Source organism: Ornithorhynchus anatinus, chromosome X3, assembly GCF_004115215.2.
Source record: "Ornithorhynchus anatinus isolate Pmale09 chromosome X3, mOrnAna1.pri.v4, whole genome shotgun sequence".
NCBI lineage: Eukaryota > Metazoa > Chordata > Mammalia > Monotremata > Ornithorhynchidae > Ornithorhynchus > Ornithorhynchus anatinus.
In genome coordinates, this window is record NC_041751.1 from 18,989,722 (window position 1) to 19,003,374 (window position 13,653).

The following is a 13,653-nucleotide window of genomic DNA, read 5'->3' on the forward strand; positions in this document are numbered from 1 at the left end:
CTACTCAGATGAGAATTAAACGTGGTCTCTGTACCTTGGTGGGCTGCGAATCTAAGCATTGGCAAGAAGAAACCCCTAGCCGAACGTCACCCGCTCACACAAGCCAGGTTCAGGGTGGCAGTGGCAAAATAGTCGGAGGAGAGGAGTGAGATATAACAGCAGCCACAGAATTTTGCTACTCAGGTTCCTATCCTCACCCCTTTCTAAAAGAATCAGCAATATATTTGAAATATATTTCCCTCTGTCTGTCTGGTTGTCTCGCTCTTTCATTCCTTTCTGTCCTTTCCATCATCCCCCCTTTCTCTTCTCTTTCCCTCTCTTCTATTTTCAGTGTGTGATTTTTCTCTCTGCATCTCAACTCCTTAAAGGTTGTGTTTTATTTGGCTCTTGGGAAGAAAAATGTTGCAGACCCCCACTCTACAAAATTATTAATTTTACGAATTAAAAGAAAGTACCAAAATTTGAATTTCATGGGGATGTGCATCATGCTATCCATTAAAAATCTATTCTAAGCATAATGTAAATGATATTTTTGTGTTACTATTTCTGACAGAACTTTAAATGTTGCATATGTTTGCAACAGGCATTCACTTGCAATGGGGGAGAGTGCAGATATTTATCTGTCTTTATATGCGACAGAGGTTATAAGGTTTATATTTAAAGAAATGTTCAGGATTTCAATCATTTAGAAGTATTCTTTTGTAGTATCTAGAAAATGTTAGGTTACCGAATTCAGTAAAATGCCTCTTTTTTTATTGTTTCCTATGTTATTTTATTCTAGGTCAAATATTTTCCTGATGAAGTATTTTACTCCTAATTCGGGATTTCTTTTGAATTAGAGTCTAATTCTGTGTTTGGAATATAATTTGGAGCAAGATGAGATAACTAAAATTTTAAAAAATATTTGAGAAACAGTTAAATTTAGAGCACCAAAATATCTGTACCTATGCTTGTTCAAATCCAAAGGCCATTTTGGGGTCCTTCAAATTATTTTATAAAATGGAGCTCTCTGTTTCTAAAATGTACATAAGTATTTTTTCATTCCCAGTGTGTTAGAAACTTCAGTTTAGTGTTCTCCCTAAAAACAATTCATTGTTGCTCTCCATGGGTATGTTCCCCTTTTTTGAACCAGAGAAAAAGAATTAAATATCAGAGAAATAAAAATATGTTTTAAATTGACTCCTATAATTTAGTTTGCAGGATTTATGTATTAGTATGTGGTGTTAAAGCGCTATCTTCTGGTCAGTTGAGAACAAGGTAGGTCTTTCAAATGTATTCCAGATGTATATTAGTCCTGAGGGTATATATGCTGTTGTAGTTCCCCACTGCTATGTTATACTGTTGGTAATATGAGACAACCAATTAAGAAATTAGTTCATGTTAACTTCCCTTTCTCCTGGTATCACCGAAACTGATGATGTGGTTTTTAATGGTATGAGAGCATGCTTTACACTACTTCTGTTATTAGATGGAAAAACAAATCTCTTTTAAAAAGTGCTATAAGATTTTGGAATTTACAAGTTTATGGGATTCGTTTAAAAGCATATTTCAACTGGGATACCGTAAAATAATCGTGTTTGTTTAATCTTATCCTTTAAAGAGACATCATCATCCATAGAGAACTGCAACCGCTTTTGACGGCATGAAGGGGTCAGTGGTTTGTTTCTTAAAGAAAAAAAAGTTCCTCTGAACTTATTAACCAGCCAGTGCTATTTATTGAGCATTCACTGCATGCAGAACACTGTACTAAGCGCATGGGAGAGTACAATACATCAGAATTAGGAAACTCATTTCCTGCCCAAATTAAAAATGCTAAATATATATTCTTGCATTGCATCTTTTCTAAATAGATTTGAATTGGAAAATGTGGTGTCAGTTAAATCCTGGACACCTTTTACAAATTGATTCTAATTAATATTATTTGACTAAATGCTAGAAATGGACAATGAAGAAATTTGTGAATATCAAACCTGTCCACAGACTTACTAGTGTAAATTTGAACTGAAATCTTCAGCTATCATCACGATGCTTGACATTTTCTTCAAATTCCATAGTATATTTATCCAGGGTAAATGAAAGGAAAATTAAACAACATATTAAGCAAATTCCCATCATAGTCATACTTTCCCATACTTTTTAGAAGATAGATTTAATAGGATCCATTGGTTTTAACTGATCTCTTGAACAGTACTAGGAAACCTACATAAAGAATATATTGAGAAGGTGCACCCCTGCTATTACACAATCAACTGTAGGCATCTAATGGGAGAGAAAAGAGGTGAATGAAAATCTAGAGTAGATTTTGGGGATTCAGAAGTTGCCACAGAGCCTAAAATCGCCTATATACATAATGATAAGCATCTGAAGAGCAGGCTTTCCGCATCATCATTCAATTGGTGGTATTGATTGAACACTTACTGTGTTTATTATACTAAGTGCTTGGGAGAGCACAAGTCAACGGAGTTGAGACATCTTCCCTACCCTCAACGAACTTATGTCATGCTCATGTTGCTATGTGCCAGGCTAGTCAATGTTGCTACTATCACAGTTGTCCAAGGCTGTACCATACTATCTAAAGGTTTGCCCTGTTGAGCTTGGAAAATATTTCTTCTACCCTCCTGACTGTTCACTAAACAGCTGCTTTTGGAGTATCCTGTTTTCATCCTTCGCTTCAGGGGACCAACTGTGCTCAATAGAGAAGCAGCATGACATAGTGGATAAAGCACAGGCCTGGAAATCAGAAGGTCATGGGTTCTAATCCCCGCTCTGCCACCTGTCTGCTGTGTGACCTTGGGCAAGTCACTTCACTTCTCTGTGCCTCCGATGCCTCATCTGTAAAATGGGAATGGAGACTGTGACCCCCACTTGGGTACAGAGACTATGTCCAACCCAATTTGTTGTATCCACCCCAGTGCTTAGTACAGTCCCTGGCACATAGTAAGTGCTTAACCAGTATCATAATTATTATTAGTATGATTATTATTATTACCTCGTTGTCTTGTGATCCAGTCGGGTTGTTTGCTATGGATATTAGCGCTGCTCTAGAAATAGATCTTACATGTATGGTGAATTCACTTTCAGTCTTATAAAAGACTTGTTAAAATTGCTCTACAGATTTTCATTTTGGTTTTAATTGTAACGGCATGCTAAAAGCACATGCTAGTGGCCTACCAAAGACTACTTCTGATTTTCTGGATTCATTTTCTAAGTAGCAGAATTAAGTAGCAGCTTTAAATCCTGTGCGGTCGATGGAGGTTTTTGGTTGGTTAGGCTTGCCGGAAGCAATTTGGTACACATCCGTGGTCATCTTGAAAGCATTTGAAATTGATTGACAGAATTAAGGTCTGTTGATAAACAAAAGTTGACTACCCCGGTCCATATATCTGTGATGATCCATATAATTGGCACTTTATCCTAAAAAGCAGTCCTAGCTAATATATTATGTGACTGATTCTAGAAAACAGGAATGAAAAGGAGCTCCTATTTGACTGATTTGTGGAGTTCCAATGGTATATTTAATCTTTTGATTTAGAAGCTTTCATATGACTTATTCAAGGTTTTTCACTGATACATTCATTCAGTCATATTTCTTGAGTGCTTACTGTGTGCAGAGCAGAGCGCAATTAATTGATGCTCTTTGCCTGTGAGTTAGAGGAGTTTACCAGTGTTAGTTAAGGACCCCACATGACTCCATCCTCTATTCATTGTCCTCAAGTGATTTGGGAAGCAAGTGGAATCCATGGGGTTTTGTTTTTGTTTTTATTTTTTATGGTATTTTTTAAGCACTTAATATGTGCCAGCCACTGTTCTAACCGCTGGGGTAGATACAAAATTATTGGGTTGGACAGAGTTTCATGCCCGACATGTGGTTCACAATCTTATTCCCCATTTTTCAGATGAGGCAACTGAGGTACCGAGAAATTAAATGACTTGTCCAAGGTCATACAGCAGACAAGTGGCAGAGTGAGGGTTAGAAACCAGGTCCTTCTGACTCCCAGGCTCATGTTCTATCCACTAGGCCATGCTGCTTCTCCAATAATTCTTCCAATAATCTTAGAAATATTTGGTATGACGCTAACAATGAAACTTTTTAGGAATGCTTTGTTACTGAAAAAATGAAATCTGTTCCTATGGGAAAATTATATGATGATGGTAATTGTTATTTGCATTGAGCGATCACTAAGTATTAAGCACTGAGGTTTATACAACAGAAGCAGATTGGACGCAGTCCGGGACCCACATGGTGCTCACGGTCTGAGGAAAGGAGAACAGGTATTTTATTCCATTTTACAGATGAGGTAACTGAGGTACAGAGAAATTAAGTGACTTCCCCGAAGTAACACAGCAGGCGCATGGTAGAGCCAGGATTTGAACCCAAATGGCTCTAAATCCCAGGCTTGTGCTCTTTCCACTAAGCCTCATGCAACCTTCTGTAAACCAGCATAGACATTGTCCTGTCTTTTGTTGTTCAGTCGCCTCCGACCCATAGCGATGCCGTGGACTCATCTCTCCTAGAATGACCCAACTCCATCTGCAAACATTCTGGTAGTGCGTCCATAGAGTTTTCTTGGTAAAAATACGGAAGTGGTTTTCCGTTGCCTTCTTCCATGCAGAAAACTTGAGTATCCACCCTGACTCTCTCCCGTGCCACTGCTGCCCAGCACAGGTGGGTTTAGAAGTCATTAAACAAACGACCTTGGCTTTTCTTGGTTTTCCCTTTCTCAGAAAATATAAAGTCATGGGAAAGGAATAGCATAAAAAGATTTGTCAGGAGTATATGCTGAATGTAATGAATGAATGAATGCACATGCACATCAGAAATCAGATGCCTTTTTTTCCCCCAGGTAATCCTGTGCTACACAGCACACTGTTGGACATGGATGGGGACTCCCGACCCTCTCCTCTGAGCCACCTCAGTCAGACGGCTTCACTGAAAAGGGGCAGCAGCTTCCAATCCAGCCGAGATGACAGTAGGCCTTTCGTTTTCTTATTTCTCTCTTTATTATTATTTTCTTTTTAAAAAATAGCATCTGTTAAATTCTTAGTAGTCTTTGCCTCGTACATAGTAAGCGCTTAACAAATACTGTAGTTATTAGTAGTAGTAGCATGTGCTAGGCACTGTACCACATGCTGGGGTTGATATAAGCTAATGAGGTTGGATACAGTCCCTGTCCCGTGGGGCTCACAATCTTAATCCCCCTTTTCTGGATGAGGGAACTGAGGCACAGAGAAGTGAAGTGAGTTGCCCAAGATCACACAGCAGACAATTGGCGGAGCTGGGATTAGAACTCAAAGCCTTCTGACTCCCAGGCCCACGTTCTATTCACTAAGCCATGCTGCTTCTCTTTAGTAGTTTGTTTATCTCTAACTCCCTCTGTGGCTTTTAGTGTATTTCCTAACTGGCCAAAGTGGTTTTCCTTAATCCAGTTAATCTCTATCATGACCTCAAACCACCATCAGTGAAGATGCATTATCTTTTCACTCTCCATTTCCTGTTAACTGAGTTATATAATTAATGTAAAACAGTTTCTAGGTAGCACATAACTTTTTCATAAAAGAGCATAGTATGTCATCTGATTTTAGTAAGTGCTGTTCCTAGATGAAATTAGTTTGATATTCTGTATGATAAATATATGTCATTAAACTCATTTGCCTGCTCTGTATTTTTAAAAGGAACTTGTGACATGGGAGGGCCTAGTTTATTTTCTATTCTTGAAAATAAAAATCCACAACTGACTTCTGAAAATCACAGTTTGCTAGTGAATTGAATAGTGCAGAAGTGCTGCAGATTTGTAACTACTCTTTGCATATTTGCAAAGCATGGGCTTTGGAGTCAGAGGTCATGAGTTCAAATCCCAGCTCTGCCACTTGTCAGCTGGGTGACTGTGGGCAAGTCACTTAACTTCTCTGTGCCTCAGTTACCTCATCTGTAAAATGGGGATTAAGACTGTGAGCCCCACTGGGGACATCCTGATTCCCCTGTGTCTACCCCAGTGCTTAGAACAGTGCTTGACACATAGTAAGCGCTTAAAAAATACCAACATCATTATTATTGCATTCATGTTTCTTGGATAAAGGAGTTATTTAGTGGTTTCCGTACTGTATAAGCATGTTCTTTTGCTTTGAAACTACCCCACAAACAAGTAAGCAAACTTGCCCTTCTAAGAGGTTAAAGATTTTTCCTGCTCATCACTTTATGTTGGTTTCATTATTATTATTAATAATCATATCTATTGAGCATTTACTGTGTGTAAAGCACTGTGCATCATATACTCACTTGGGAGAGTACACTATAACGTCAAACACATTATAACATCAGGCACGTTCCCTGCCCACAGCGAGCTTACAGTCTAGTTTGTTCCTCCTTCCCCAAGCTACCAGGCACAATCATGCAAGGGAGAAGAGTCCCAGGGAAGATGAGTATTCAATGGAAGATAGATATTCACTGTATCACTAAATCCTGTCAGTTCAACCTTCACAGCATCCAAACCACTACCCTGCTGCCATGTTAATCTAAGCCCCATGCTATCCCGCCTTAATGACAGTATCAACCTCCTTGCTGACCTCCTTACCTCCTGTCTCTCCCTACTCCTGTCTCTCTCTGCTGCCTGGATCATTTTTCTACACAATCGTTCAGTTCATGTTTTCCCCACTCCTCAGGCAACTCCAGTAGTTGCCCATCTAGCTCCACCTCAAACAGAAACCCCTTACCATCGGCTTTAAAGCACTCAAACACCTTGTCCCCTTCCTACTTCACTAGCTGCTCTCCTTCTACAATTTAGCCCACAAACTGGGTGGGGGCATATCATGGGGCAAGGTGAAAAGATAAAAGAAAGTCCTAAAACATATAAAATTTTTCTTCCCTTTCTTCCAAATCTGACACAGGATGGGTAATCCATCAGTCAGTCCATCTGGCTCTTTTCCAGTTTCTCTGTAGTCTTTATAAAATGTAGTGATCAGGAATTAGGCAGGGACTCTAATAAGAATCTCACTAGGATAGAGTATCCAGTTTTTCTCCTAAAATATGGGTGTTGTATTCTTACAAATCCCCAATTAAGGAAAATTTCATACTAAAGCACTCTGTGTCCAACACTGCACACGTGTACCCAACCTTTGCATCTGACCCCGCATGGTCTTGTTTTCTAACTGGTTTGAAATGTCAGACATATGTTCCCTATTTCCCTAATAATAGTCTGGCCAAAACTCAGGTTGTGACTAAATGGATAAATGCCTGAAAGGATTATTTCCACCCCACTGGGAGGCAGTCCTTCTACCTAATGAAAGAAGAACACTACTCAAAAATTGTGTCACCGACTTGCTGATTTTGAAATAGATTCCTGGCTTGATGAGAATTAAGTAAGGCTACATGACTATTGCCTAAAATGAAATATTCAAATTCCATTTGAATTTTATCAGCTTCTTGAGGTAATGTGGTCAGGGAACCAACTCTGTTAAATTGTACTCTCCCAAGTGCTTAATACCATGCTCTATTTACTTGCCCATCTCATCTAATAAAAATCTCATAGAAATCTTCTCATCTCTTTCCTTGCCCATGTCCTGTGCCAGTCCTGGATCTCCCTCCCCTTTTATCTCTGACAGAAGATCACTCTACCTGCCTTCAAAGCTTTATTACATCTCCAAGAGGCCTTCCCTGACTTAGCCATCTTTTCCTTTACTCCCTTCTTTTTCACCCTTACACTTAGATTTATACCCTTTATTCACCCCACCCTCAGCCACACAGTACTTATGTACTTAATGCACAATTTATTTTCATGTCTGTGCCTCCGGACTGTAAGCTCCTTGAGGGCAGGGAACGTGTCTACCGACTCTGTTGTACTCTCCCAAGCACTTACTATGGTGCAATGCACACAATAAGTGCTCAATAAATATGACCGATTGCACTATCCCATTGAGACAGTATAATTCATTTGAGCCAGTAGGCATGATCCTGCTCAAGAGAATCTTAGGAAGTAAGTGGAGCTTGTGATTCAAAGGTGAAAATGAGTATATTTTGCGTGGAAGCAATGCTTGGAATATGGAGTGATGATTAACAGTGTAATGAGAATGAAATTAGAACAATCAAGTAACCAGGTTCTGCTTTTAGTGATATTTCTTTATGACCAACTCGAAGAAAGGTAATTTGCTAGCTCCTATAATTTTCAAATATTACTACCTTATATTAACATTAATATCATATGTTAACATTATATAAAAGCTTGTCCCTACTACTGTAAAACAGTCTAGGGAAGGTGAATAGTTAAAAAAAAAAATATGAAAAAGTAAATTTTGCAAGTAGAGAAAACACTGCTAGGACTTCTGTGGTGAGTGCCCAATGCCAAGATTTTCCTTGCTTTGTAGTTCCAAAGTAATAATAATAATGTTAGTATTTGTTAAGTGCTTACTATATGCAGAGCACTGTTCTAAGCGCTGGGATAGATACATGGTAATCATGTTGTCCCACGTGAGGCTCACAATCTAAATGCCCATTTTACAGATGAGGTAAGTGAGGCACAGAGAAGTTAAGTGATTTGCCCACAGTCACACAGCTGACAAATGGCAGAGGCGGGATAGAAGTAATAATGTAACCCTGAAGGCATTCTGGCGTATTGACAGAACATCGGTCAGAAAGAATGTTCAATTATAGCATGATCAACTGCTTAAACTTTCAGGAATTGATTGGAATGGTGGAGAAACTGAGAAATTGAAAAAAAAAAAAAAAGCAAGAGGAAATGGTGGCCCATAATATACAAAAGGAAACAGAAAGAAGCCGTGAAAGATGAAAATCACTGAGAGAAAAAGAGGGAGAAGATAGAGATATTAAGAAAGTTCTCTAAAATGGATAGTGGTTTTCATTCTTGTATGTCTATCCACCTCTGGAAGAAACCACAGCTTCTTCATAATGCAGAGCAGTATATTCTTTAAGACCAGACTGAGATTTTCAGAAGCCATCGCATCAATATCATTGTAGTTTTCTTTTATCTCTAAATATTCATATAAGTATTGGAGCATTTTGCTGTAATCGTTATGACTGATATGGTCTTTAAGAAGTTGAATCCTTCAAAAATCTTTTTTTAAATTGCTGCATTGGGGCAGTTATCTTTATCTAATCCCAACTCTGCCACATATCTGCTGTGTGACTTTGGGCAAGTCACTTAACTTCTCTGTGCCTCCGTTACCTCATCTGCAAAATGGGAGTTAAAACTGCGCACCCCATGTGGAACAGGGACTGTGCCCAACCTAATTAGCTTGTATCTACCCCAGAACCTAGAACAGTGCTTGACACATAGTAAGCACTTAACAAGTATTATTATTATTATTATTTTCATTATTATTATTATTGTTATTGAAAGTACAGTAGGGAATTATTGAAAGTATCAGTGTTTGGAAATGGGTAATATGTCCCTTGTTTCTAGACATAATATTTGAAAATATTTGAATACTGTCATATTTATAAGCTGAAATCTTTACAGTCAAAATGGCGATCAATAGGAGTGACATTTTTCAGCTATTGTAGTAGAGCTCTATCACAGACACATTATTCTGTATTACTGGTTCTGTGGGGTCTTCATTTTCATTATTCTTATTTCCCTTCTCTAAGCTTGGAGATATAAAGTTCCGCACCAAGTGGCATTTGTTGAGAAGTTGACCAAGCTTGTTTTAAGTCAGCTCCCTAACTTCTGGAAACTCTGGATTTCCTATGTGAACGGAAGCCTTTTCAGTGAGGTATGTATGAGTTCTTGATCTCCAATTTGGTTAAAATAAAATTGTGAATGGGTGGCCTTCTCGCTCAGCGGAAAGAGCACGGGCTTGGGAGTCCGAGGTCATGGGTTCTAATTCCAGCTCCGCCGCTTGTCAGCTGTTTGACTTTGAATAAGTCACTTAACTTCTCTGTGCCTCAGTTACCTCATCTGTAAAATAGGGATTAAGACTGTGAGCCCCACATGGGACAACCTGATTACCTTGTATCCCTTAGAACAGTGCTTTGCATATAATAAGCACTTAACAAATGCCATCATTATTATTATTCTTATTCTTAAGAGTTCACTTATTCAAACTTTTGAAGTCGGAGGAAAATATGAAGGAAAGTAATAATGGAACAAGGCCATATTGGCTTAATCATTATTGGGTATTTTTGTTGGGTTTTTTAATAGTATTTCTACCATCTGCTGCCACTATGCCAAAGGAAGTAACAGCAGAAGTGATGGTAACCCAAACAGTTCCACCTGAAATGGCTTATTTTTACCTACCAATGAAGTCGTAGTGGCCATGATGGCAGTATTTCTCCTTCTCCCTCATCCTGCTTTTCCTTATTCACTTTTCCCCTTCTCTCTTTTTCCCATCTCTCCCACTTCTTTTCCCTTTCCCCCACTTGCTTCTTTTCATTGTTCCATCCTCTTTCCCTCTCTCATAATTTTTGTCCTTTCCTTTTCCTTTCTCTTCCTCCTCCACTCACCTTTTCCTGCAACTCCATCTCCATTCTTCCTTTCCACCACTTTTCTCCTCTCTCTTTCTGGCCCTCTCTAGAACTGTAGAGGGCTTCTTCCTCGTTTCAATATGGTGAAATTTCTGGTCACCTTATATCAACTTCTAAAAAATTTCACCACTGTGATATTTAAAAAGTAGAATAATATACCCCTGATGCCAGTGAAAATAAAAATGCTGAAGTCACCACAAGTGTTGTGATCTATACTTTTTAAAAATTATCCACCACTTTTTGGGGGGTTTCTTTCTCTTCAAAAATCTGATATATTATCAGGCTATGGTCTTCATTTTAAGTGGCTCTAATAATTCAGTCATTCAGTCAGTCGTATTTATTGAGTGCTAACTGTGTGCAGAGCACTGTACTAAGCACTTGTGAAAATACAATATAACAGATACATTCCCAGCCCACTATGAGTTTACAGTCTAGAGGACTAACTTACAGTCTAATAATTGGATTGTAGTTCTCATTTCCTGCTCAGTGATGTTTAGTTATTGAATAAAATTACTCGTTTTAATTTCATTGTTTAATTTTATGAATGCACTCATTCTTCAAATTAAACTAACCAAAAGAACACAAATCTTCGTAATTTGTGTTTTCTCATTTTCTTTTTTTAAAGGACAGTAACAACAGACTATTGTGGGTTTTCAGTAATGCTAAATGACTACATAAAACAACTTCCACATCATAACCCTTTTGGGTCCCTGTTTTATCATGTTTTATCATACAGAAGCCCAGGTGAAAAGTTGAAATGTGGTATTTCATAACAGTCTGTTCTCAGAACTGTTTCCACATGGAGATTCATCGACTTTTGGAGTGAGGTTAGATAAATTGGACTTCTCTATGACCCAGGTCAAAATGTGCACACTCTGATAAGAAAGGCAAAGGAAGCAATATCATCACCACTTTTGAAATCTGTTCTCTAATGGTGATTTTTTTTTTATGAAAATCTCAGCCTCATAAAAGCAATGTGGTTCAATGTGCTAAGCACCGACTGAGTTAAGTTTCTTGTCTTCACCACAGAGGAGAGCCACTGCACCACTAGTACGCTAGCTTCCTTTCCTTATCCGTTTTATCTAGGTAATGAGTGTTGCTTAGCAGATGGAAAATGGGGAGCAATTAATAATAATTATACTATTTTTTAAGTACTTACTATGTGCCAAGCACTGTTCTGGTACCCTCCATGTCAGTAGTTAGGATCAGTGAGTGGCAACGGAAGTCCCCTAACGTAATATTTGCCATTCAATTGAATATGATTAGACCTTTTGGGTACCAAGAATGAATGCTGATGACTGAAACCTCATACAGTGTGTGTTATGTAAAAAGAGAGGCAGACATTAAGGTGGGGATTCTGTGGGGAAATGAGAGGATCATGAAGATTGACTTGGTTGAAAATTTAACCCCCTAGGAAATTGTATTTGAAACCTCAAAAGTTGAAAAGGTCTTTGATTATTTTTTCTCAACTTTTAAGTCCGATATTACAAACAGAGCTGGTATTAGAGGAGAAAAATTACTGAGGCTCTGTTCGTAGTTAGTTCGTAGTTAGGGGGAAAGAGGTAGGGAAATGACCTATTAAACTCATATCGCTTCTAAGAAGCCTTTCCTGACTAATCTCTCATTTCCCCACCCTATTCACCCTCCCTCCTGTCACTTATGTATTTGAATCTTTACCTCTTAAGCACTTTGATGCTCACCCTACCCCAGTCCCACAGAACTTATGACCATGATTTATGACCATATCATTATACTCTGCCCTATGTGTAATTTATTTTAAATGTCTGTTTACCCCACTAGATTGTAGATTGTGAGGGCAAGAATCATGTCTACCAACTCTACTTTACTGAACTCTCCCAAGCACTTAGAACAGTGCTCTGCACACAGTAAGCACCCCGTTAAATATTATTGATTTATCCCTGTTTCACCGACCCAAATTTGCAGCTGGGGCAATGTACAAAAGGAAGAAGCGCTGTCAGTTTGAGGAACAGAACTGTTGAGCTAGCAATTCCTACTCCTTCATTCCCTCTTCCATCCAACACCTCCATCTCAACATCCTTCTGGTCAGATGCAAGGCCTCGTGGAAGTGATATCTGCCTGGGGCCCTTCTTGCTTGATCACAAGTGTAGGGTGTCTCAGCATACAGATTGGACCACATGAAATTCAGCAGGGCCTAGTGGAAAGAGCATGGGTCTGGGAATCAGATGACCTAGGTTCTAATCCTGGTATGCCACTGGCCTGCTGGGAGACCTTGGAAAGACGCTTAACTTCTCAGTACCTCAGTTTCTTCATCTGTAAAATGGAGATGTAATACGTGTTCTCTAGGAGCCCCGTATAAGAAGAGGACTACTGTGTCCAATCTGATTGTCTGTTATCTACCCCAGCACTTAATACGGTGCTTAGTTCATAATAAGTGCTTAACAAATACCATCCTCGACATCATAATAGTGTTCCAGGAGGATAGATAATATTGAGATGTTTCCATGTTCTAAGAGGAACAGTCTCCTATATAATTGTTGAAACTTTGTGATGTTTAATTTTCTCAGAGAAGCCACTGATGCTCTTTTGCTCTTTGGCTAATTTTATGTTTGTCTCAAAGAGATCACAGGGTTCATAAAAGCTTCTAATCTCTTGCAATCTCTTTCAAGTTATATAGTATTAGGATTTCTTACTAAAACAGTAGCAGGGGGCAGAGAGGAGAACATTCATTGAATTATTTGACTTTTTAAGTCCTACATTTGGAATGAAGCACTTCTGAAGAACCTCTTTGCAGTTGTAAAGAAACTTGAACAATTCTTTCAAAGCTGAGTAAGTGCGCTCTAGTCTCTCCAACCATCAGCTATCTAATACATTTTTGTTGAATGAAAATACTTGTGGTTTTTTTCAATATTCTGCTTAGAAGCATTTATTGACATTCTACTTTCTATTGAAATTCGGAAGCAAATCCAATTGGTGTAAGGAACAGGAGAATAATAAATGCATGGAGACTTGCTTTCATATATACACAGATGGGATTCAGAAGTCAGAAAGAGAGGAGCATCAATAAATAGAAAGAATACTAGGAATTTTTTAAAGAGTTGTAATCACGTAAACTTCTTCTTGTAATAAAAACTAATGGAATGTCTTTTAAGATCTTGTCCGTTACATAGTCTCATGATGTTTTCAACAGTTTAAAAAGT

The 13,653-nt window shown here is 38.5% G+C and overlaps 1 protein-coding gene across 3 annotated transcripts in view; it reads left to right on the plus strand.

The window, feature by feature from the left end:
* EXOC2 (exocyst complex component 2) overlaps positions 1-13,653 on the plus strand; it is a 163,452-nt gene that overhangs the window by 72,581 nt on the left and 77,218 nt on the right. For all 3 annotated transcript variants that reach the window (XM_001507743.6, XM_007669078.4, XM_029053831.2), the window contains exons 12-13: positions 4,845-4,970; positions 9,599-9,723. In XM_001507743.6, the coding sequence (XP_001507793.1) occupies positions 4,845-4,970; positions 9,599-9,723 (251 nt within the window). The remainder of the gene's footprint in view (positions 1-4,844; positions 4,971-9,598; positions 9,724-13,653) is intronic.